The sequence below is a fragment of the Sarcophilus harrisii genome, chromosome 4, assembly GCF_902635505.1.
Source record: "Sarcophilus harrisii chromosome 4, mSarHar1.11, whole genome shotgun sequence".
Classification (NCBI taxonomy): Eukaryota; Metazoa; Chordata; class Mammalia; order Dasyuromorphia; family Dasyuridae; genus Sarcophilus; species Sarcophilus harrisii.
In genome coordinates, this window is record NC_045429.1 from 59127559 (window position 1) to 59155037 (window position 27479).

Below are 27479 nucleotides of genomic sequence, written 5' to 3' on the forward strand. Positions count from 1 at the left end.
ATTCTTCTTGTGCAACAAAATAACTGTATGGATATGTATACCTATATTGTATTTAACATATACTTTACCATATTTAACATGTATTGTTCTACCTGCCATCTGGGGGAGGGAATGGGGGAAGAAGGGGAAAAGTTGGAACAGAAGGTTTTGTAAGGGTCAATGCTGAAAAATTACCCATGCATAGATCTTGTAAATAAAAAGCTATAATAAAAAAAGAAAAAAGAAAAAGCAAGAAGTAAATTGATATAATGATAAAAATAAGGAAACTCATTCTGAGAAAATAGCAGAGTAGGTCAAAAATTTCAAGGTTCTCCAAAATTCCTCCACAAACAGAAAAATGAAATGAATGCAGAGCAACAAAAATAAAGGGGTAAAGCAATTGTCCTCCTAAGATAATTAGAGAGATCCTCAGAAAAGATAGGGCCTCCAAGGGTTGAGATATGGCATGAGTGAAATGTAGACACCTCCAGGCCTCCTCCACTAAATACACAAATAGCTGGAAAGCAAACCAAGCCACAAGACACTTCACTTCCCTCAAGGCCTCAAGACATTTCACAACATCGAGATATTGCCCTTTTTGGGTTCTTGAAAATCATGATGTGACCTAAGAGTTTAGGAGGTGAGAGGGAGGAATGTAGAGGAAGGAACAGAGAAACCTAAACAGTCAGAAAGAATCGGACTGATAAGAGAGACTGAGAAAGCTTATTTCACCATGTCCAAAGGTCTCCTGACCTTTGAAATCCTATCATTTGATCCTCTTACAAATGACGGAGTATAATCAAAAAGCTGCAAGAAAATTCTTCTGATAGACCATTTTCATTTTCAAGAACTTTTCATTCTAGTAGATTTCCAGTTACAACCAAAAAAAGGCTCAATTTTTAATATTTTGCTTTAACTAAGTGTAAGTACTTGGCTTCTGGATTTTAAAGAAAAGTGATAAAAATAGAGACAGCAGCAGATCGTCTACTTTATGCTAACAAGGTAAGCTTACTGAGGCAGTACCTGCACTGTGAATAAATGTTTATATTGTTTCGTTTGATTATATAGTGGTTTGCTTTCTTAATATTTGGTCTCTTAAGAATGAAAACAGCAGTTATGATTAGGACTGCTCAGTTTTAACTTATTCTACACATCAGGGTTATAGCAGGAAATAGAGAATTTCACTATCAAGTGAAAATACAATAGGAAATCATTGTGAAAATATTCATCTGGAAAGAATGTCTGACTAAAATCACAGACTCAGGATTTATGTGATTCTCTAGGGTCCTATTTTTCTCTCTAGAGTTCTTATGGTGTTTACACTTGGGATAAGTGTCTCTGCTGGGCTTAACTAAGCCCAGGTTCCAAATGTCTGCTCTTCTCTGTGACCCTTCTCTCAAAAGCTGGAATTAATTTTCTCTGAATCCCAGTAAGCTCTCTTCTCTAATGCCAGAAAACTTCTACAAGTTGTCTCCTTGCTGCCTGTGTGTTTGCAGTTGCCTAGAAAGAGTGTGTTCCAGTTCCCTGTGTTCCCTGTGCATGTGCCTTAAATGTCATTGTGTTCTGGGACCACTTTTCACAAGGAGACTGAGTTCCTCAAGTTATACTCACAAGGGAGTCAAAAAAAAAAAAAAAAAAGCAATACGAAGACATTCTCAAGGTCTCTCTTAAGAACTTTAGTATCAATTGTATGACATGAGAGATACTAGCACAGAACCACCCAGCATGGTGTGCCTTCATCAGAGAAGGTGCTGTGCTCTATGAGCAAAGCAGAACTGAAGTAGACCAGAAGAATTGCGAGATGCTCAAAGTTAGAGATTCTACCCCAAACATTCATTTGTGTTCATTATTTGTGTGTAACCTATGGCAAAGCATTCCTATTGGTCTGATCAGCCACAGATACACTGTAATTAGTCTTTTTACATAGTGATGTCATTTTGGTCCTCATTGAATATGAAGAGAAAAACCTACCAAATGTTTATGGACTCAGGTTTTTAAAGAGCCTCCAAAAGAATTACAAATGATACTATCTCTTTCAGTTCAGAAAAAGCTCCCTCACATTTGGTCAAGGCATGATTTAGTAAGGTTAACATTCTTTGTACTCATTAACATGTTATTCTCATTAATTCTGTCATCTGATTCCACTTTCTTTTATTAGAAGGATAATTAATTCTGTTATCTGATTCCACTTTCTTTTATTAGGAGGGTAAAGGACTTCCTACTCATGTTTTGATAAAAACTCCTTTTTTTCTTGGACAAAGAAGTCTTACTTAACCCTGACTTAGGAGATCATGGCTAAACAAGTAGCAATCATTGGAGCTGGTGCAAGTGGTCTGATCTCTATCAAATGCTGTTTGGAAGAGGGACTGGAGCCCATATGTTTTGAGAGAAGTGATGACATTGGGGGTTTATGGAAATTTACTGTGAGTATATGGTCTTCCTGAGGCTCCTCCCCGAGATTTAATAAGTTAATACATTTCTGATCATGTAGGATTGTCTACTTTGGACTCTTTAAATGAAGACCCTTTTCTGTACCAGTCTATAAAAATAAGTCTGACTCCTAAATCTGTCACTTACTAGCTAACTGGAGAATTGACCTTTCCAAGGTTCAGTTTCCTTATCTTAAAATGAAATGACTGGACTATATGTCTAAAGGGTCTTCTAACTCTAGCATTCTTTGATTTGGGGATTCAATACAACAGTAAGTTCAGTATGAATTAACAAGTAGATGGGTAAGTGACATGCAAAAAAAAAAAAAAAAAAAACCTAAGGAGATCTCATAAAGTAAGAATAGAAACATAAAATCCCAAAGGAGGGAGATGATAGTTAATATTTAATGGTAGCTAATCTTCCATCCAACAGTTAAACCCTAGAGTTAATCTTCACCTGACAGGCCAAAACTGTAATATTATCTGCAAACCTCTGCTATTAGCCAGGCATTCCAGTCATCAGACTTTCCTTGGCTCAGTGCCTTATCAGACATAGGATGGGGAATTGAGTAGACGGGGATCTCCTTGGAGACAGTTTAGCAGCAATAGTAATAACAATAATTATATATTAATATTTTACCTAGATTTTATGCAGAGATTTGGGCAAGTAGGTGGCATATTAGAGTATGTAATGGAGCTAGATTTAGGAAGACTCATCTTCTTCAGCTTAAGTCTGCCCTCAGATACTTCCTATCTGTGTCATCCTGAGCAAGTCACTTAACTCTGTTTGCATTAGCTCTTCACTTGTAAAATGAGCTGGAGAAGGAAGTGGCAAGCCACTCCAGTATCTTTGACAAGAAAACCCCCAATGGGGTCACAAAGACTCAGACATGGCTGAAATGACTGAACAATACTAATCATATGTTAATACTATTAATAGCTAGCACATATGTAGTGCTTTAAGTTTTACAAAGTGCTTTACAGATATTATTTTATTTGATCCTCACAATTCTGGGAGATAAATTCTACTATTATTCCTCATTTTACATATGAAGAAACTGAAGCAGAAAGTGACTGAATAACTTTTTCCAGAGCCATATATCTAGAAAGTATCTGAGAAAGGAAATGAACTCAGGGCTTCCCTAACTCCATAGACAATGTTCTATACTGTATTGCCTCATGTAATACATAAACTTCAAAACTTATAAAGTATTTGGATTATAACAAGTCTATAACATAAGAAAAAATTCATACAAATAAAGAGTGAATATCCTTTCCTGGAAATTTTTTCCTGTTTCCAGGAGGCAATACTGTATTCTGCTCTCTCTCTAAAAATTGACTCTCCCATTCCAGGAAACCTCTGGACATGGAAAGACTCAAGTTTACAAATCTGTGGTGACCAATGTCACCAAGGAGATGAGCTGTTTCAGTGACTTCCCTTTTCAGGAAGATTATCCCAATTATATGAACCACGCAAAGTTTTTGGAATATCTTCGCTCCTATGCTAAGCACTTCGACCTTCTGAAATACATTCATTTAAAGGTAAGAAACCTTAGATGCTGAGAACTGAAGGAACAGATATTACTTCAGTTAGCAGGGCAACCAGCTCATGGAAAGGAAAAAACTGAGGGAGCTCCTGCCAGAATCTCTCTCCATATGAAAGAAGCAAGGAGGACAAAAGGGAAGATGGTTCTTTCAGATTTCTTGTAGGAATCATTCCTCACCCTCTCTTATTAATTCTTTTCTCCCAGAACCAAGAGTATATATTCAATGCAGGCACTTCTCAACACATCCTCTCTCTCTTGATTTTTTTTTTTTTTTGTTTGGTAGACCAGAGTTTTAAACTTTTGACATTTACCTTATCCACTAAGTCATCAGTCTATACAGGGAGAGATTGATTTTGATTTCCTTCCTTTCAGTAAAATGTCTATGGGAGATGCAGAACTGCTAAAATACTAAAAGATGGGTCAGCTAAATAGCTCAGTGTCCTGGAGTCAAGATGATCTGAGTTCAAGTCCAGCTTCAGAACCTTACTAGCTCTGACCCTGGGCTTAAAACAGTGAAAGGAAGGAAGGAAGGAAAGAAAGAAGGAAGGAAGGAAGGAAGGAAGGAAAGAAGGAAGGAAGGAAAGAAGGAAGGAAGGAAGGAAGGAAGGAAGGAAGGAAGGAAGGAAGGAAGGAAGGAAGGAAGGAAGGAAGGAAGGAAGAAAATGGAGAAAAAGAAAGAGTTTATAAAAGCATGTGTAAGGAAAAGTGCTAATAAATGTTTAACAATTGACTTATATAAAATTTAATATGCATTACATTTTCTCTATTAGTTTTTTATGTCTAGATAATCAATAAAACAATGTCAAACTCTGATTTGCAGCAGTTGCCAATTTCCTAAGTATAAATGGTCACACTGAAAATTTGACATTTAGGAGAGATAGTACAAGCTGCCTGCAGCACCACCCTTCCAGTAAATCCTTTTTTTTTTTTTACTGAATTCTTGAAGACATGAAATATTTACATGTATCTGTCTCTCAATGTTGCTGTTCTAGTACATTTTCCCTCTCTAGAACATTTAAGATTTTCATGGATATTATGACTAGAAAACATTAGTCAATCTCATGTTTGGCACCTTTTTTTGTATCAATTCCAGTGTTTTGTCCTGAGCTTTTACAGGAAGAAGGTGTTTCTGTGCTTCCTTTCAGACAATTGTGCATAGTGTGACAAAGTGTCCAGACTTCTCTGCCACTGGCCAGTGGGAGGTGGTGACAGAGAATGAGGGGAAGCAAGATACAGCTGTCTTTGATGCAGTCATGATCTGCACCGGGTTTTTGTTGAATCCTCACTTCCCTCTAAAATCCTTTCCTGGTAAGTCAATTAATGTGGTTTGAGCAGAGGCTACTCTGCCAGCTTTTCTAGAGAAAAGCATTTCATTCACAAATATTTTGACCATAGTCATAACCAGAGGCATCAAATACCTCCTGCAGGGTACACGTATCCACAATATTTCCAAATACTGATTGAATCAGACTAAAATGTAAAATTGGAAGATGTTTTACAAAATAAATACCAACAACAGAACATATATAATGTTAATATATGCTATAGCAGGATTCTTTTTTTTTTTTAATTTATTTAATAGCCTTTTATTTACAGGATATAGGCATGGGTAACTTTACAGCATTAACAATTGCCAAACCTCTTGTTCCAATTTTTTACCTCTTACTCCCCCACCCCCTCCCCTAGATGGCAGGATGACCAGTAGATGTTAAATATATTAAAATATAAATTAGATACACAATAAGTATACATGACCAAACCATTATTTTGCTGTACAAAAAGAATCAGACTCTGAAATATTGTACAATTAGTTTGTGAAGGAAATCAAAAATGCAGTTGTGCATAAATATAGGGATTGGGAATTCAATGTAATGGTTTTTAGTCATCTCCCAGAGTTCTTTTTCTGGGCATAGCTGGTTCAGTTCATTACTGCTCCATTAGAAATGATTTGGTTGATCTCGTTATAGCAGGATTCTTGGGTATGGTTTAATGATCTATTTCTATTTGACACCACTAATCAAATCCATCATAAAATGAAGGTAAAATGTACCTGTAAGGACTTGCAAAAGAATCAATTGTCATTCAAATGTAAGACACCTCTGGTAGTCATCATCATCTTTGGAATAGTAGTAGGTATAGAAATAATAACAATATTAATGATTCAGAAGCTCTGAATCTTTTCTATTCCCAGGGTATATGTCTATCATGGTGGACATCTTTAGCCAAACAGACCATGCAGGAGAGGGCAGTTCTCTACAGGAAAGATTCTCAATCATTCTGTATATACCATAGTTGTGTAGGTAAAATTATTAATTATTGAATTGTAAGAAAATGTATTGATTATTTCACTGTTTGAATCTAACCTAGCATGGCAAGAAATCAGACTTAAATTGCTTGGAGATCAAACTAGTTTAATGTTTAACTTAGGACTCCAGGTTATGCTGACTCTGAAAAACTTCAAGGAGCCAAAGACTGATATTTGCAATTTCTAATTTTAATTAATCTAGGCAAAATTTAATTAATGCATGTAAATTATTTGGAAACATTACATGTCAATCAATGAGATGATTATTTCTTTTCTTTAAATCTAAATTTCTTTAGATTTAAAATTTCTTTAAATTCTTTAAATTTCTTTAAATCTGTACTACAAACAGCAGATGGCCAAGTAACTAGACATGGAGTAGGGAAGACCTGTATTCAAACTCTACTTCCAATACTTCTTAGCTGTATGATTCCTCACAAATCATCCACCTCTCTGAGTTTCATCTATATTTCCTCATTTCCTCATCTACAAAAATACCAGTTATAATAATGCCTGTGGTACCTGTCTCATAGAGTTGTTATGAAGCTCTAAATAGATAATGTTCTTTGAACATATATAAGTGTTTTATAAGTATGAGAAAGTCAGTTAGGGGATAGTAGACAGAGTGCTGAATGTGGGATCAGGAAGACATGTCTTTTGCTCCTGCCTCAGATGCATTAGTTGTATGATTAGGCAAATGACTTAAACTCTGGGGGCCTCAGTTTCCTTATCTGCCTGCCTCACAAAGTGATCATGAAGATCAGAAAAGATAATGGATTCAAAGTGCTTTGTAAACATGAAAGCACTATACAGTTGTGAATTATAATTATTACACTATAGTAAAAATATGTTAAATAAATGCTTTTCTTTTTGGAGCTTTTAAAGAAAGGTTCTCAAATTCTTTCTCTGAGAATTCCTCTTTGGGCCCCAAAGTCCTACAAGCAAGTGTACCTTTGCAACTTTACAAAACTAGTTTATTAGTTTTGAACATTGCCCCTTTTTCATATAGGCAATGCTTAAACTATTTCTCCTCTTTGAGAATAACTGGCAATAATGCTAGTCTAACATCTACACACTATCAGCAGAGTCTTTTAAAATTTGCCAGATTCTTTAAAAAAAAACAAAACTATCAGCTTAGTCAAAAGACAAAGAGATATGGGGAACAGGAAGCCGTCCCTCAAATCAGAAACACTTGCATTCCAGCCTTAGAAACTTTCATTTTGCAAACTGTGTTGTAGTCTACTGGAGAAGGGCTAGAATATACCTGGGGATTGCAGTAGTGAGGGATGAGGATCCTATTGACTGTGGGCATTTACAGGACAGCAGAGTCCCTGGTTTCAATTCCAGGCTAGAGAGGACAGCTGTAGTTTGCAGCGACTGCAGTGAGTAAAAATCATTTATAGGACGGTATGACTAGGGGCCCTAGCTGTAACTTAGGAGTAGAGAGGTGTGCCCAAGATTTCACCCTGAAACACACCTCAGAAAATAACAATAAGGACATGAGACTTGGGGCATCATTCTCCATACTTGGGACTACAACTTGATCACACCAATGCTTCTAAAAACAAAATAAAAATAAATAAATAAATAAATAAAAATGAGTAAGCAAAGAAGAACCCAACTATAGATAATTACTATGGGGATAGAAATGTGTATTCATATTCAGAGGAATATAATGGAGCTAAAACAAAGCACCCCCTTTTCAATGAGAATGTCAACTCCTAAGGACAAAGAGTTCTAAGAACTTTGATAAACTTTGATTTATTAAAATAAAAAACTTTTAAAAATAAACTAAGAGAGATTGGGGAGAAATAAGAAAAAAATAAGAGCAATTCAAGAAAATTATGTGAAGTCTACTAACGTGAGATAGAAAATCAAACACTTAAGCAAAAAAATAACTCCTTGAAAACTAAAATTGGGCAAGGGAAAGCTAATGGCATTCTAAGACACCAAGAAATCATTTTAAAAATCAAAAGAATGAAAATTAGAAGAGAAAATGAAAAGTTCATGAAAAAATTGATCTGAAGAACAGATAAAGAAGAAATAATATTAGAATAGTCAAACTACCTGAAAATTACAATAAAAATAACCTTGATACAATATTACAAGAAATTATCAAGATAAAATGAACATAAAACAAAGAAAAAATAGAAACAAAAATCCAACAATCACCACCTGAAAAAGATCTTGGGAGGGAATCTTACAGGAACATCATATCTAACTTTCAAAATGCTAAGGAGAAAAACTTTTTATATCATGGATTTACAAAAAGTATTACACAAGACCTACCAAGTATTATTTGAAGCAGTGTAGGGCTTAGTATTCCACAGAGCAAAATAGGTGGGGTTACAACCAAGGGTAACTTATGCAGCAAAATTAAATATAATCCTGGATGAAAAAAATGTACTTAATGTACTAAAAGATTTTCAAGTCTTTGTGGAAAAAATCCCAGAACCTAAAGGGAAAATAAACATATAATACTGAGAAATATAAAGTAAACATTAAAGACCAATTATGAGCTATTCAACAAAGTTGAATTATTTACTTCATATATGTGAAAATATTAGTGGTACTCTTATAATTGTCATCGTTATTTGGGTAGTTTGAAAAAAAGGCTTGGGCTAATCTGAGTATGATGAGATAATTCTAAAACAAATAAACCTGTAGGGAGAGATAAAAAAGAATGATTATCATACAAATGAGGGATAAAAGGAAGAGTTGATACAGAAGAAACTATTAAAGGGGAATGTAGTGCTTAAACCTTACTTTCATTGGGAATGGATTAAAGAAGAAAGTGTGTGTGGGTGTGGGTGTGTGGGTGTGTGTGTGTGTGTGTGTGTTATATAAAAGTATGTCAGAGAGAGACAGAGACAGAGACAGAGAGAAGGGTATACAAGTCTTCTAAATTCAGAAGGAAATAGGAGGCCAAGGAGTATGGTGGCAGGAGAGGATAAGGGAGGTATTCTTAGAGGGGTGGGGGATTAAGAAATAGAAAGGCAAGTGAGTGAGTAGAAGTAAAGCAGAGGCATGAGGAGAGACTGGGTAAATAGGATAAAGGGGATGAATTTACCCATAAAATGGAAATGGATAGCAGATTGAAAATCTGAATTCAACAATATGTTTCTTTTAGGAAATATTATAAAAATGAGAGACATACACAAAGATAAAAATAAAGGGCACAAGTAGAATTTATTATGTAAAAATAAGAAAGGATAGTAATCATACCTCACACAAAGTTAAAATTAAAATACATTTAATCAAAAGTGAAAAATAGAGAAATTACACTGTAAGAAATATTATTCAATATGGATTCAGACAATTTTAAATACTTTCACAGTATATATCTGAATGTATACCTACCAAAATAGATACATGAACTATATGAATATAAATATAAAACATGTTTTAAATGAATAAACTCAAATCTAAATAATTGAAGTAGTATTAATTGTTCTTTGATAGATAAAACCAATACAATTTTTAAATGACAATTTTATTTAAATAACCTATTGATTTCATTTTATCCCAATTAAATTACTAAAAAAAATTATTTTCTCGTTTCGAATAAAACAATAATAAAGTTCATTTGGAAGAACAAAAGGTCAGAAACTTAAAAGAAACCAGGAAAAAAAAAAAGATGTAAAGAAAGAAGATTCAGCAGTATCAGATCTTAAACTATATTATAAAGGAAAATACTATTGAAGTATTAAAAGGATAATTTCAATAATTTTAAATCAAAATTTTCTTGTATAAATAAAACCTATGTAGCTGAGAATAGAAGGAATGTAGAAAATTGGGAGAAAATTTTCATAGACAGTCTCTCTGATAGCATGTGATTGGGTTGGAATACTGCTAGTGCACAGCAGAGAACAAATGAAAACTAACAGGGAAGCACAGTTGGGAAGCTGTGAAAACAATGTATAGTATTTATTAAGTTTTCTTGAAAAGGAAGTTTAACTTATTGTGTATCTAATTTATATTTTAATGTATTTAACATTTACTGGTCATCCTGCCATCTAGGGGGTAAGAGGTGAAAAATTGGAACAAGAGGTTTGGCAGTTGTTAACGCTGTAAAGTTACCCATGCACATAACCTGTAAATAAAAGGCTATTAAAGAAAAAAAGAAAAAAAAAGAAAAGAAAAGGAAATTTATTATTTTATATTGAATCCTCTATTATTATTTACTGTGTACATGGCAACATTTTTTTTCTTTTCTCATTCTGTATTTAAGTTTAAATTTTTTTAATTAGTTTAAAAGTTAGTCTGCAAGTTGAAAATATGTGACATTTACATTTTGATAGCTCTCAGAACTTTAATTAATAGTGTAGGAATTCTTTTGGAAGAATAATTAAACTAGGAAGTCACTTTCCACCCTATCCTCAGCAATGGGCACACAATTTGAGTTCCTTCACCATCCAGCACTCTCATGTTGCACAGGCTCTCAATCTCTGAGACCCAATACCCCAGCATCATACCCTCCTCCCTGCACAATGGTATCCAAGAGTGTGTCTTCATCCATGGTTAATTTGGGATTCAATTTAGATCTGCTTGGGCAGAAGTACTTTGGGTGAAGTAGATAGAGTACGAGACCTAAAAGTCAGGAATCTCACCTTTCCAAGTTCAAATTTAGCCTCAGATACTTAGGAACTTTGCGATCCTGACCCTACTTTGCTCATCTATAAAAGAGCTGGAGAAGGAAATGACAAACCACTACAGTATCTTTGCCAAGAAAACCCCAAACAGAGTCAGGAAGAGTTGGATAAAAGTGAAAATTACTAAATAACAACAATTAGGACCACTTAACCCAAATCCCTTTACAAGGTACTTGCCCCATTTGTGACAAAATTGTCTATTACTGCTCTGTTGCATAGAATATATATTTGATTCATCATGTCCAACCGAGTACTTTTTTGTGCCTCTGCTTGCTTCCACTGATATAGTTCCCAAGCTTAATTACGCCTTTTCATTTTCTCACAGGAATCAACAAATTTCAAGGACAGATCCTCCATAGTCAGCAATACAGGAGCCCAGAAGATTTTCAGGGTAAGAAGATCCTTGTAATTGGTCTTGGGAATACTGGTGGTGATCTTGCAGTGGAACTGAGTCGTGTGGCCTCTCAGGTACATTCACCTATTTATAAGCCCTCTAATTCATTTTCCTGAGAAGTTTTTGCTTTGGGGTTGTGAAACATACAAGATAATTGTAATTTAAGAATAAATACACAGTGACCTAAACCCTGGAATTTCTTAAAGACACTTTTAGCTCCAAGCTTTCTGAATCATAGCAAGTCTCCACTTGCCAAATGCTTTTTGGAATGTCTCCAAAAAACCATGTTAGAAAAGGCTGTTGATGCCTGGCATTAGGTAGTTTTCAGAGAAAACTATTTTTTTTTCCTACTCTCTCATTCCAAGACAAGAAAAAAATCAGAAATTTAGATTGTCCTATGAGCCTAAAATCAAATGTATAAAAATCTGAGTTCAACTTTCAGCTTTACTACTAAAACATTAGGATTTTAGAGTAAGAATTCATCTATCTAAGCCTATCATTTTGCTTGTAACACTGAATCTCAGAGAAGTTAAATAACTTGTCCAAGAAAACACAAATAGTAAGTAGTTAAGCCAGAATTCTACTCAGTTGTCCTGGTTCCAATTATTATATATTTTTTTCCATTTCGCAACTTTGTTTCAAAGCAACAAAAATGAAGAGGGAAATCAAAGTGAAAAGATTGGACTAAATTGCTTTTAAGGTCATTTCTAGCTCCAAATATGATGATCCCACTCAATTTATAATCACATATAATATCTAGGTGATACACACAAATAAAATTACATATACATACATAAATTTCAATATCATTCTATTCAATATTTTCCCAAATCATCATTTTATTAGTAATAGTTCTCATTTATAAAGTACTTTAATAGTTACAAAAAGAGGGGCAATTTGATGCAGTGGATAGAGCATCAGCTCTGAAGTCAGGAGGACCTGAGTTCAAATCTGGCCTCAGATACTTAACACTTTGCTAACTGTGTGACTCTGGGCAAGTCACTTAACCCCAATTGCCTCAGCAAAAAAAAATTATAAAAAGAGATTAAGTGCCACACCCATACTCACACTGCTAATAGGTGTCAGGACCTAGAATCAAATCCAAATCTCCCAACTCAAAGTTCAAACAATATTTCTACTACACAACACTATATTTCAGAACTCTTGAGAATGAAAGGTAGAAATATTAATACTGTATACCTTAAAAGTTACATTTACTTTTATGATGCTAGACCAAAATACATGTGTGTGTGTGCGTGGACAAAAAGGGAAAAGTGGTAAGGATAAAATGTTTTCAGTTATTCCTTTTCAAGAAATCAGAAAAAAAAAAATGCGTTGGGAGAAGAATTTGCTAGTAAATGCTTAACAACCAGCTCTCTAGGGGCAACAAATGTATGCAGGACACATTTTTTAAGTTTCATTTGCATTATTAATATTTTTCCATCACTTTATTAAGTCTAAACAATTGATGAAACAATAAATAAAGCTCTGAATTGTACCATTTGCTACAAGTTAAATGTTAACAATGAAACAATGAAAATTTCTGGGAAGATGGTGGAGAAAGTTGATCAATTTCAAGCTCTCCAGATTTCCCCCACAAATAGAACAAATTTACACTTCAGGTGAAAAATCAAGAAGACTGGGGAAGAACAGAAGTCCTCCAGGCACAACTCAAGAAAAACTGAACAAAGACCCAAGACTGAGGACTAATTCCTGCTAAGTGCAAATACCTTTGGGCCAGCTCTGCAGAACTACCAAGTAGGAAGCCCTGGAGCTAGCTGGGTGTGGCTGGAGCCTCAGCAGGAACCACAGATATTTTCACCTCCTGCATTATTTTGGAGTCTTGAGTCCAGGTTGATTGGGAATGCCAGATCCAACTGTGCTACTGAGACACCACCCTGAGCAGTACACAAATGACACTGCTGGCTATGAGCAGTGTGGGGACCGCTTATTTTGGGATTCTAGGTCAGAGGAGAGAGCTGAAGTGAAACTTGAGGCACCATTCCCCCACTCCATGATTAGAGGTGATTATACTAATACCTTTTACTTAAAAAAAAAAAAAAAATGAACCATCAAAGAAGAAACTTACTATGGAAACAGGATTCATCTTAAGAGAAGGACACTGCAAAGGATATGAACATACAATTCTCAGATGAAGAAATTGAAACTATTTCTAGCCATATGAAAATATGCTCCAAATCATTATTAATCAGAGAAATGCAAATTAAGACAACTCTAAGATACCGCTACACACCTGTCAGATTGGCTAAGATGACAGGAAAAAATAATGATGATTGTTGGAGGGGATGCGGGAAAACTGGGACATCGATGCATTGTTGATGGAGTTGTGAACAAATCCAACCATTCTGGAGAGTAGTTTGGAACTATGCTCAAAAAGTTATCAAACTGTGCATACCCTTTGATCCAGCAGTGTTTCTACTGGGCTTATATCCCAAAGAGATTATAAAGAAGGGAAAGGGACCTGTATGTGCACGAATGTTTGTGGCAGCCCTTTTTGTAGTGGCTAGAAACTGGAAACTGAATGGATGTCCATCAGTTGGAGAATGGCTGAATAAATTGTGGTATGTGAATATTATGGAATATTATTGTTCTGTAAGAAATGACCAACAGGATGATTTCAGAAAGGCCTGGAGAGACTTACACGAACTGATGCTGAGTGAAATGAGCAGGACCAGGAGATTATTATATACTTCAACAACAATACTATAGGATGACCAGTTCTGATGGACCTGGCCATCCTCAGCAATGAGATCAACCAAATCATTTCTAATGGAGCAGTAATGAACTGAACCAGCTATGCCCAGAGAAAGAACTCTGGGTGATGACTAAAAACCATTACATTGAATTCCCAATCCCTATATTTATGCCCACCTGCATTTTTGATTTCCTTCACAAGCTAATTGTACAATATTTCAGAGTCTGATTCTTTTTGTACAGCAAAATAATGGTTTGGTCATGTATACTTATTGTGTATCTAATTTATATTTTAATATATTTAACATCTACTGGTCATCCTGCCATCTGGGGAGGGGTGGGGGGTAAGAGGTGAAAATTGAACAAGAGGTTTGGCAATTGTTAATGCTGTAAAGTTACCCATACATATAACCTGTAAATAAAAGGCTATTAAATTAAAAAAAAAAAAAAAAAAAAAAAAAGAGGACACTGAAGTAAAAACAGCTCTATCCCAAAGAGTAACATGAAATGATTCCCTGCCTAGAAAGAATTTATAAAAGAATTCAAAAATTAAATGAGAGAAAATGAGGAAAAACTTAAAAAAAAAAAACTATCCAAGAAAAACAAAAAGATTATAAAACAAAATTAAAAGGAAATACAGTCTCAAAGATGAAAATAATTCTTTGAAAATTAGGATTGGGCAAGGAGAAGCCAGTGAAGCTACGAGAGACCAAGAAATAACAAAACAGATTATAAAGAATGGAAAAATAGAACATAATGTGAAATATAAGAAAAACAACAGATCTGGAGAACAGATTAGGAAGGAAAAACATAAGAATTGGATGCCTGAAGATTGTGACCAAAATAAAGAATCTTGATGCAATAATGCAAGAAATAATCCAAGAAAATTATCCTGGGTGATAGAATGAGGGGAAAGTAGAAACAGAAAAAAAAATGTACTAATCACCTCAAAGACATTCTTTATGAAAAACACATAGGAATATCATTGCCAAATTTTGAAACTCCCAGATAAAAGAGAAAATTTTGCAAGAAACAAGAAAAAAAACAATTCAAATAAACTGGAGCTACAATTAGAATTGTACAGGATTTATCAGTAGCCACAGTAAAAGACCCCAAGTCCTGCAATCATGTCTACCAACAATCAAAAGAACTAGGCTTGCAGCCAAAAATATCATATTCAGCAAAATTAGCTATAATCCTGAATGAGAAAAAAATAAACAATCACATGAACTTGCAGATTATCAGGACTTTGTATCAATCAAACCAGAATTTAATACAAAATTTAGCACATAAAAGCCAATCTCAAAGATCAATTTCAAGGAACTCAACATGGACAAGTTGTTTATTTTTTTACATGAGAAATGTGTGCCATATTTTTAAAATTGACAAACAATATGGTACCTCAAAAGAAAGATTGAAGCAGAGTTAAGGTAAAAATAGTAGTCATGTTATACAAATGAGGTGCAAAAGAAGAATAAACACAGACTCATTAGAGGGGAGAGGAGAACTGGTAGTTCTGAAAACTATGGGGATGGATTAAATAAAATCTATACAGAAATAAGGCAGTAGGGATGGACCTACACGAAGTTAAGGGAGGGATCCATGGGTAGGGGGGAAAGGGAGAGGTTAAGTAACAGTAAAGCAAGTTAAGGAGCAGAATTAAAGCAGAGAATCAACTGGGATAGAAAAGATGTGCATCTTTAATTGGGGGGAGGGAGTGTATGTATGTAAGTGTATGTATATTTCTATAGCTATAGATACAATTATAGATTAGATATGGATAACTACATAAATATATCTTTTTTTAATGATAGCCTGCTTGGGGGGAGAGAGCATGAAAGGGGAAAAAAGAATAGAGTAAAAAAAGTGCACAGCTGAGAAAAAAAAATTTACAAAGAAAGTTAGAAAAGATGGATACTCATAAATAGAATTTCTTCTACTAATATATATATATATATATATGTGTATGTGTGTGTGTGTGTGTGTGTATACTCTCTTGAATTGGCAATTTGTTATTTTATATATATATTATGTTCTATATAATTACATATAATATATTATACACAAAATATAAATATATATTATATGTCATATATAATTATATATAATAAATAAATATACATGTTGGGGTTTGGGGTTTGGGTTTTTTTTGTTGTTGTTGTTTGTTTGTTTTTTTTTCCTGAGGCAATGGAAGTTAAGTGACTTGCCCAGGGTCAAAACAACTAGGAAGTGTTAAATGTCTAAATCAGATTTGAACTCAGTGCCTCGTAATTTCAAGGTTAGTGCTCTATCCACTATATCACCTAGCTGCCCCATTATTACATATTTTTAATCCTCCCTGATGTTCTGCTAGGCACATGACAATGCTGTCTTTTATTTATTTTGTTTTATATTCCTTTTCTGTTTTTCTTTTTTCTTACTTTTTTAAATAAAATAATTTTTAAATGAAAATTTAATCATCAATTCTTACCAGCTGTTAACAGTTGATTCCAACATTTCTGTGGATACAAGCTATAAGTGATTTCTAGACGAGGAAACAATCCCTAACAATTCAAGGTCAGCTTCTTCTTCTTCAAGTCTTTTAGAATGCTAAGAAGTTAGAGGACTTGCCTGGAGTCACACAGCCAACATAAGTCATGGGCAGAACTTAAACCCAGATCTTATTGGATCCAGTGTCAGTCCTCTCCTTTCTATGCCTTGGCTGTCTCTTGTCAAATAAATATTATTTGTAACATAACAATGAATGACAGCAAGATGGCATAATAGATATAGCTCCAACCGTGGAATCAGTAGGATCTGAGTTAAAATTTGACCTCAGATAGTTGACATTTTCTAGTTGAGTTACTCTAGGCAATTAACTTCATCCCAATTGCCTCACAAATAATAATTAATAATAATAACAATAGGGAGAAGTCTCAAAACTCATCTGTTCATCTTTGCACCAGCATTTCAGTCTTACTTCCTTCTTTAATTATTTCAAGTTGTATCTAAATTGGTATAATTCATAGAAGTTGCCTTGAAGACACTTTAGAGATCATCTAGTCTGACCCTCTTTGGTTGAGGAAATAGAACGTCAGGGGCTCAGGATGGATGAATTATTTACCCAAGATTACACAAGCAGTAAATAGCCATTCGAGGATTCTGAACTCAAGTACTCTGACTATATGCACTCCTTGTACTCCATGGAATTACTTCTCATTTGAGGAAATTTTAATATGTCTTACATCTAAAATATTAAAGCTTTCAAAGACAAACTACTGTATGGATTATATGTGGAGGAAAAATAAGGAATAATAGATACTTTACCCATCATGCCTTACCTTTTAGGTGTTTCTCAGTACCAGAAGTGGCACCTGGGTCATTAGCCGTCTTTCTAAAGATGGCTACCCCTCTCTTATGATCATCCTAACAAGATTTCATCAGATGATTTTATGTATGCTGCCTTCATCAATGAGAAACTGGATTATAAAAAAACAACTTTCAAAATGGTTTAAGTACAAGAATTATGGACTGGCTATTCCTAAGGGGTAATCATTTTAAAATAGAAAATTTTTAAGTAGCATGACATAATGGGAAGTTAAAATTTATATTAAATATCAATATTTTCATGATGTTACTATAATTATATTGATCAAAAATACATGGAGTCAAAAGCCTTTAGGGATCAAAAACTTAAAAAGGCTGATTGGAAAGTTTAGAAGGATATGTGCCAGGAGAATGATTGTTGGCTTTGTATCAAGTTGGAAAATCACGGAATTTAAATTTTTTTTAAAAAAAGGACTAAGATACATTGATTCTAGAAGTAATATATGTATGCAAACCAAAGAATTATATATTCCTTAGTAATTGACAGATATCAAAAATAAAATAAGGAAAATCAAATATTATTAGGAAGACAATTTGGTACAGAGTTAACTAGAATAAAAAGATGAATGTTCAGTTCCTTTAACCTTAACTCCTTGGTCTTGATTTCTTCATCTATAAAATGAGGAATTTAAATCAGATGGCCTTTAAGGTCCCTTATAGTTCTAGATCTATGATCCTATAAATAGAACTGAATAAAGGGAGGATGAATTTCTAAGAAATTGTCTAGTTAAATAGCCAACTATTTTTTAATGAGCTCTATATCACCCAAATGAGAATATCATCAAAGAAAATGGGAACATTTTAAAGAATGACTTTTATTCTGTGGCTTCAGGCCTATCCATATGGTCATCATATCTTCAAAATCATAATGGAAATAAAAGGGAAAACATCATTACATATACATTTTTAAAGAACAATAATTTCAAAGTAAATCAATCATATGATAAATAACTGTCAGTCAATTATTTTGAAATATATAGTACAAAAGATAAATGTTTGTTTTTTATTTTTCTTTAAAGGATTTCATTTAGACTTATTTTATTTCCATTGAGACTCCACTTCTGTCTGGGTTGTGTTTTTATCATCAGGACCTAAACAGACATTCAGTTAGCTAATCCTTGGGAAGATCTTGACATTATCTCTTTAAGAAATATACAATGAAAGTGGATGCCTATCAGTTGGGGAATGGCTGAATAAATTATGGTATATGAATATAATGAAATATTATTGTCCTATAAGAAATGATAAGCAGACTGATTTCAGAAAGAGACTTATATGAACTGATGCTTGTGTTTTTCTTTCTCATTTTTCCCCCTTTGATCTGTTTTTTCTTGTGTAGCAGGTAAAGAGAAAAATTTAGAACACAAGATTTTTGCAAGAGTGAATGTTGAAAATTCTCTTTGCATGTATTTTGAAAAATAAAAAGCTATTATTATAAAAAACAATTTTAAAAGAAATATACAGGAGACTTTCCACAGTACAGGAGTTAGAGATATATTGCCTCGGTGATCTGGAAAATCCACATAAAATTTTTTGGTTTTCCTTTCATACCAGAGGAGAAATCTGATTTTTTTTTTCTTTTTCTTTTCTTTTCTTTCTTTCTTTCTTTTTTTTTTTTTTTTTTTTTTTTTTGAGGCAATTGGGGTTAAAAGACTTGCCCAGGGTCACACAAGCAAGCAAACAACAACAACAACAACAAAGAAGAAAATACTATATGTTGTGATCCACATTCAGTCCCCATGATCCTCTTTCTAAATGCAAAAGGCTCTCTCCATCACAAGTCCATTGGAATTGGCCTGGGTCATCTCATTGTTGAAAAGTCCATCAAATAATCTTGTTTTTTGGCCTTCCTTTCATACCAGAGGAGAAATCTGATTTTTTTCTTTTTCTTTTTTTTTTTTTCCTTTTCCTTTTCTTTTCTTTCTTTTTTTTTCCTGAGGCAATTGGGGTTAAAAGACTTGCCCAGGGTCACACAACTAGGCAGTATTAAGTGTCTTAGGCCAGATTTGATCTCTGGTCTCCTGACTTCAGGCTTGGTGCTCTATCTATTATGCCACTTAGCTGCCCCCTTATTTTTCTTTTATGGGGTGTTAACAGTATCTTATTGTAAAATTTGGGTTAGGTATTTGATCATAGGCTTGGTAGTGTCTGCTGACCTTCATGCATTATTTGCAGCTTCTGCAAAATTCCCCTAAATTCCCATTTAATTTCTCATGCCAATCTGCAAGATTATGATAGGGAAAGTCATGATGCAGAAGGGATAACTGTATCTCTGAAGAGGGATTTTGTTTCTAAACTTGTAATGAACAAAGTTCTGAGGGTTTACTGTTAGAAGTAGGAAAAGAAAAGTTAGCAACATTCATCTTAGCCTGTGGAAAGTTTACTGGATTGACTATTCATACAGATTTCACTACAGATTACATATATAGAGAACACAATATTCTCATGTAGACAAGCAACTTAACATAGATTTTCATAAATCAGTTAAATGTTTTACTCTCATCTAATGCTTAGCACAGTTCCCTAAAACTTAGTAGTGTGTCTGGCACATAGTAGGTACTTAATGAATGTTTACTGATTGATTGATTGATTGACCTATATACAAAATCAGTAAGTGGGCTTTTTTCATTTCTTTGTAACATACCAAAGGCAAACACAAAATTTTATTATAAATGATGAACTGCCAAGCTGTATCCTTTTGTGGTAATATCATTGTTAAAGCCAATGTAGAAGAGTTTGCGGAAACTTCTGCCATTTTTGAAGATGGGACAGTAGAAGAGAACATTGATGTGGTGATTTTTGCTACAGGATTCACATTCTCTTTTCCCTTCCTTGAAGAACCTACAAGAAGTCTATGCAAAAATAAGATCTACTTATACAAATATGTGTTTCCTTCAAACCTGGAAAAGCCAACAATGGCTATCATGGGCCATATCAGCCTTAAAGGAGCACTCTTTCCGGGCATAGAACTCCAAGGAAGATGGGCTACAAGAGTCTTCAAGGGTAAAGATATTCTCTTACATTTCAAAAACTCTTTAAAAATGATCTAATTCCAGGGGCAGCTAGGTGGTGCAGTGGATAGAGCTCTAGCCCTGAATTTGGGAGGACCCGAGTTCAAATAAGACCTTAGACACTTACTTCCTGGGCAAGTCTTTTAATGCCAATTGCCTCAGAAAAAAAAGTTATCTAATTCTACCTAGTAATCATCACTTTCCTGACTATCTAAAACTTAACACATTTTTGGGTCCAAAATTATAGAGAGAATATATAGAATCTTCACAAGCTATGGCCAGGTGATTTTTTTCATTAAAAAAAAAAAAAGTCCTTACTTAAAATCTCTGAAGCAATATGACTTTTCTGTAGGTCATTATCTTGGCAAATTGTATGTTTTTATAATCCAGATATAACTGAGTAGTTTTAAAGGAATTTTTGGAATCTGTGTGATGCATGGGTCTGAGAAGAGAGGTATGTTTTCTGTCTATAACTGTAGAAATGAAATCTTACTTTGGTAGAAACCTAAAGAGTCTTTCAAACAAGGTAGTTCTGTTTTTTAGAAAAAGGCAGGATAATGATACTGGATGTGGAATGAAACAAACTGGGTTTCTATCGTGACTGTTATTTAACATGGAATCCTAGATTTAAGAGTTAGAAGAAATCTTAGTAATAAAAGCCAAACTCTACATTTTATGGATGAAAAAAACAGAGTTCCAAATTCACACATCTACAAAGTATGTGAGCTGGTATTTGAGTCTTCTTAATTTCAAGTCCAGCCCATTTCAATGTCCTATGTCATTCTTGTGTAAGCTGGAGTAAATCACTTCATCTCATTAGGCTTTAATTTTGTCACTTAAAAAATGGTCTAGATGATCTTGAAGGTCCTTTCCATCTCTAAATCTATGATCCTAAGGTTTTCTATTATTCTCTCCAATGATTTGGTGTGATGTCCTTAAACTTGATCAAGATCAAGATTCATAATAGCAATGAAGGGTCAGATGGGGATGAATAGAATCTAAAGACTAGACAATGAAGACAGTATAGGACAGGTGAAAAAAAAAGAAGATCTATCAGCAGATAGTAAAAGGAAGTTTGGGCAAGTGTTTGAGGTTTTACAAAAGTGAAGCTTTAAATGGAAAGTTGGGCAAAGTTGGAAAGTTGGGTTAAGTGTCAGGAGATAGCTAATGACAATCAGCAAGATATTGTGTTGGCAGGGGAGAGCAGACAAATAAATTGCATCGAGGTATTTCTGCTAACAAATAGCAGACAGACGGGGGACCAAATAAAGTAAACTAATAATCCTGAAAAAGATTCTTCATTACCAAACAGGGACTCAAAAATGAGACTGGAATAAAAGATTGAAGATATTGATCATGATTATACTACACAAGGCAAGAGTCCAGGAAAATAAAGTCAGAGTATAAATCATAAAAGACCAGTTTATGGTCTCATCTGATTTGCCTCTTAAAAGTAATTATATTTAGCACAAGGAAAAAAACAATTGTCTTTGGAATCATTGTTTGATTTCAAATCCTGCCTCTGGTATCTATTATATCTTATGACAAGTGTTCCAACCTCTCTAAGTCCCAGTTTCCTCATCTATAAAGTGAGGAGATTAGATTATATGCCTTTTAAGGTCCCTTAAATCCACGGCATTATTTTATAATAGAAGTTAACTGTTGCACAAACTTTAGGGGTAATAATTATATGGGCCATGTTTTGCATGATCTAAGAAATATTGAAACCAGAAAGCTTTTAGTTGACTAAATTTCTCTTATGGAGAATTTATACAAAACATAGGGAAGAGTCATCCAGGATGAGGACACATGAATGGTGTGACCTACCATAGTAAAAGGAATGACCACATTGATGAGATTTACTGATTCATTAAAGTATTCAAGTCTAGTAGCTTTAGCAGGCATGCTCTGGGCAATTGTGTACAATTAAAGAAAAGTCATGCATTTTATTCTTGTCATAGGATTGTGTAAGATACCTCCAACAAATCAACTGATGGCAGAGGCTACTAAGAAGGAGCAGCTTATTAAAAGGTATGAATTAAAAGTTATGAATTCAATGAAATAAAGGATTTTCAAGCATTTGTGATGAAAAGACCAGAACTGAATGGAAAATTTGATTTTCAAATATCGGACTCTGGAAAAACATAAGGAGGTAATCAGAAATGTGATATCATAGAAACCTAATAAGGTTTGTCTGTTTACATTCCTACTGGGGAGGATGATACTTGTAACTCATTAGAACTTTCTCACTATTATGGCAATTAGAAAATATATAGACAGGGCACAAGCATGAGTTGATTATGAAAGAATAATATCTTTTTAAATTATAAAATTAAGGGATGAGAAAGGAATATACTGAGAGAAAGGGAAAGGGAGATGGAATAGTGTAAATTATTTGCCATAAAAAAAAAGAGACAAGAAAAAACTTTTACAGTGGAGGGGGGAAAGGGAGAAGAAGGTGAGAGAAAGTAAACCTTATTTTCATCAGAATTGGCTCAAAGAAGAAGAAACATACCTATTTAATGGGGGTTTGGAGGTCTAAACTGCCCAGCAGAAAAATGGGGGGGAAATGGGATATGAAATTATAGGGAGGGTGATAGAGGAAAGGACATATTAGGGGAGGGAGTGGTCAGTACCAAAATACATTTGAGAAGGGACAGGATGAAAGATAAGAATAAATAGGGGGAAATATAGTTAACTGTTGTTGTAGGAAGAGTTTCTAAACAAGTTTCTCTGATAGGGCCTCATTTCCCAGTTATGAGTCAAATTTATAAAAAATAAGATTCATGCCCCAACTGATGAATGATCAAAAGACATGATCTGTGCCCAAAAGACTATAAATTCATGCACATCCTTTGACCTAACAATACCACTACTTGGCATGAATACCAAAATAGATTCAAAAATACAAAAAGGAAACATGTGACACATATGTACAAAAAATATTCACAACAGTTATCTTCTCAGGGCAGAAGAATTGGAAATTGAGGGGATGCCCAACAATTGGGGAATGGTTCACTAAATTGTGGTATGTGTTTATGATGGAATATTGTTGTTCTGTGGCAAATGATGAGCAGGATGCTCTCAGGAAGAAAAAAATAAAAACATAGAAAGTTCTCCATGAACTCAAGCAAAATGAAATGTACTGTATACAAAGTAATAGCAATGTTCTGGAATCACCACCTGTGAATGACTTTGCTATTCTCAGTAGTACAATCATCAATGACTACTCTAAAGGATGAAAAATCCTACCATATCCAGGGAAGGAACTGATTTGTGTCCGAATACAGATTGAAACATTCTCTCCCTCCCTCCCTTCCTTTCTCTCCTTCATTTCCTCTCTCTCTCTCTTTCTTAACTTAATTTTTCTTGAGAGTTTTTATTTTCATTAGGGTAAGAGATCTATTTTTTTCTACAACATGACTTTTGTGGAAATGTTTTGCATCTTAGTGGGTAGGAAGAAGATAGAGTACCTAGAACTCAAAAATTTTGGAAGCAAATGTGAAAATTTTTTTTTGTTTTGACTGTACCTGGGGGGAAAATATTAAAAAAGAAAAAAGAAAAGAAAACCCTAAATGGGGTAACAAAGAATTGAACATAATTGAAATGACTGAACAACAGTAACAAAGCCCACTAATAGATGCTTTCAAAGGATATGTAAGCATATTCTGAGGGACAGACTTCCCACTTACAAAAGTCATTGTGAGTTGCCAGGGTATTATATCAGCAGTTTGGAATCTCAGAGTACCCAAGACTAGAGAGGCCCTAGTTAAAACATGCCTGGAACATTGTATTCAGTCCTTACCAATACATTTTAGATAAAATGTGGATAAAATAGAGAATAGCCAAAAAACAACATCCAGGAGGGTGAAGAATCACACGACTGCATATATGACTTTCACTTGAAGGCAGTAGGGATATTTTGGCCTTAGGAAGAAGAGATCTAGAGGGAAAGTAAATTGTGATTTAACTTATAAAACTATGAAATGAGAGCAGGCACACTTGTTCTTTGGGTACCAAGAAAGACTTGATGGCAACAGGAAATGAGGCTTTAATCACACTTTAATAAAGCATAGACAGTGTGGGAGAAAACAACACAGAAAGTACAGAAACAAATGGTCAAAGGAGGATCCAGAGGCAGATAGTGTATAGGGTAGAGGAGGAAGGCAGGCAAAAGTGGGAAAGAGAATGGGAAAAGGTGAAGGGGACAGAGAATCTCTCACAAAACTATGGATGAGAGTTGGGAGCACTCAGCAACATGGATCCATGGAGGGGGAAAAGGCTTTGGGGGCAGGAGTTTGAAGTCTCATTTTTATGGTTTTCATGGTGGAAGAGACTACTTCTTATTTGTTCCAGCTTAGTTATACTGACTATACTGAATAACTATTCATTAACAAATCCATATCTTCTCAGAGTGGTCAGTATAACTCCAAAATTAACATGTTCACATCATTTCAAAATCAGCAGAACTATTTGATGTTTTACAAGTCTTACTGAAGAGATTTAAATCCTATCTGAGATTGACATATAACTAAAATGCCCTAACAGCAAGGCCAAGATAGTTTCCCCTGATTCAGTATACATTACCAGGATGTAATTTTTGGTTAATGTAGGTTACAGTTTGCAAATTATTGTCTTTTGATCTTTGAGAGTCTGTCTGTGACTTCTAGGTTCTCCTTAACAATCTTACTTCCTGGTATTACTGGGTTATACTGGCCTCTTGTGAACTGATTACATTGACTGGTGGCAAGGGAGTGGTCAGGAGGACCAAAACAAGATACATTTTTAACAGTGAAAATAATAGCTGTTTTTAAGGATTTGAAGGGCTGTCAGAGAAAAGGATTAAATTCTAGGCTCCAAAAAACAGAATTGGTGCTATTGGTAGAAGGCACAAAAAAAGATAAATTTAAACTTAATATAAGAGAAAACTTCCTAATATTTAGAGCTATCCAAGAATAGAATGGACTTCCATAGGAGGAAGGGAAAGAAAAGGAAACATATATTTTTTTAAGTACCAACTATGTGTCAGACACTATGCAAAGTGCTTTAGAAGCATAATTTCATTTACTCCTTTTAACCCTATAAAGTAGGTACTATTATTATCATTATTTTATAGTTAAGAAAATGGAGGTAAATAGATGTTGGCCCAGACTGAGCTTGTAAGCATATGAAACCCAAATTTGAGCTCAGGTTTTTTCCTTATTCCAGAACCAGTGCTCTATACACTGCATCACCCAGCCACTTTGGCTCTCCTCCCTGGAGATCCTCAAGAAAAGACTGGATGTTGTTGTTGTTGTTGTTGTTATATTTTACAAAGCAACTGATTCTAAGATCCATTCCATTTTCTAAATTCTTGTGTTTTTTACCAAAGAAAATCTAGCAAGATTTGAATTAACATTTTTCCCACCAAAAGCAAATTCTTGATTTATTTGAAATTAAATAAAAAATCAGTATTTGGAATTCAAAAATACCCATCAAACCCACACTTTGGATTTTCTAGGAAGTCTTATTCTTCTTTTTGATAGTGATAGCACACAAGTTTATGTCTACAGGGGTTGTGCCACAGTTTCCTTTTATTGTCCTGACTCAATTTCCCTAATGGTCCTGTCTCAGTTTCCCTGAATTGTTCTGCCTAGGTTTCCCTGATTTCAACCCCCCTTTTTTGGCCCCTGAAACTGAGATGATTAGGGCTGTGGAGATCTGACATTCCAGAAGATAAGACTCCAGATGTCCTATCTCAGATACCTAATTGGCATTGTTTATACCTCTAAGTCCAGACTTCCTGGCTCTAAGGTGGACACCTCCTTAACTCCCAGTTTGTAAGAATTTGTGGTCCTACCCCGCAACCGGCCAGAACTGGATTGATGGTCCTTGTCTGGAGATTCCTGCTCTCAGTGTCCTGACTCTGCCCCTGCCTTTGTCTACCTGAGATTAGAGTCATATATATGTCATTGAGAATTCATGTTAGCTGCTGGATGCTTTGGACATCAGCCCTGGGGGCCTTATGCCCCCAGCACAATCTCTCCCTCTCAGAAATCCAAATAAAATATTAAAAACTCTCTAATCTCTATCTTGCTTCAGTTTCTCTGGCATTACACAGGAAGAATTAGTTTCTACTTCATATTTACAGTGGTTGAATTTCCTCTCATACTGAATTCAAATTCCTAAATCAGTACTTTAAATTGCTCTAAAGAGTTTAACTTCTTTGCTATTTTCTCTCCTACATTCTACCTGTCCCCATTTCTCAAAACAGAATTTTCTTCTTGCTCTCTCCAACACAACAAAACCAATTTATCTATTTTTTTCCCCAAGAAAAGCATCCTCTTCATGTTTTGATTCTTGTGTAAAACAAGTTGAGAAGTTTGGGAAGGAACTGAGAAATGACAAAGGATTTACCATTTTCCTTCTTTTCACTAAGGGACATCATTATGGATCCCACCAAAGAGAAAATGGACTATATTACCTACTTGGATGAACTTGCTATATGCATAGGAGCAAAGCCCAGCATTTTATCCCTCTTCCTTAAGGATCCCAGGCTAGGAAAAGAAGTTTTCTTTGGTCCCTGCACTTCTTATCAGTACCGGCTGACAGGACCTGGGAAATGGGATGGAGCCAGAAATGCGATCTTGACTCAATGGGACCGGACCCTCAAGCCTTTACAAACTCGAATTGTTGCTGATTTTTCTGAGTCTTCTGCTGTGTCTCATTGGCTAAAGATCTGGGGTGGAGCATCTGTACTATTTTTTGCTGTTTTGCTTGTTTACAAAGTTCATGAAGTGAACTTCGTGTAAGATTGGCTGGAATTGGTGAAATAGGGAATAGACGTTCCACTTACCTAGCCAGTAACTGGCAAGTGCAAATAACATCTATGTAACAAGAACTCTCTTCTACTTCTCCTGTCTACTTCCTATAACCTTTACCTCAGGGCAAGAAGTTTATAAAATGGTCCCAGAATAAAGAGTCCTAGGATTAGATGGAACAATTTGATATCTTTTTGCTGATATATTTGTTCCTCCTTTTCTGCTGACTGAGCTGACTTGAGATGCTTCCTTGATTAGTTTGTTAATCTCCATAATCATCTATC

At 34.7% G+C, this 27479-nt stretch overlaps 1 protein-coding gene across 1 annotated transcript; it reads left to right on the forward strand.

Annotated features, from left to right (window-relative positions):
• The first annotated feature begins 785 nt into the window (after positions 1 to 785).
• LOC100924222 (dimethylaniline monooxygenase [N-oxide-forming] 4-like) lies at positions 786 to 27479 on the forward strand. Its single transcript, XM_012547645.3, is given in 11 exon segments — positions 786 to 981; positions 2182 to 2402; positions 3762 to 3950; positions 5101 to 5263; positions 11235 to 11377; positions 17346 to 17545; positions 20034 to 20082; positions 20084 to 20387; positions 22357 to 22426; positions 26814 to 27162; positions 27165 to 27479. Coding segments are annotated over 10 exon segments (1704 nt in total). The 5' UTR covers positions 786 to 981; positions 2182 to 2270; the 3' UTR covers positions 27270 to 27479.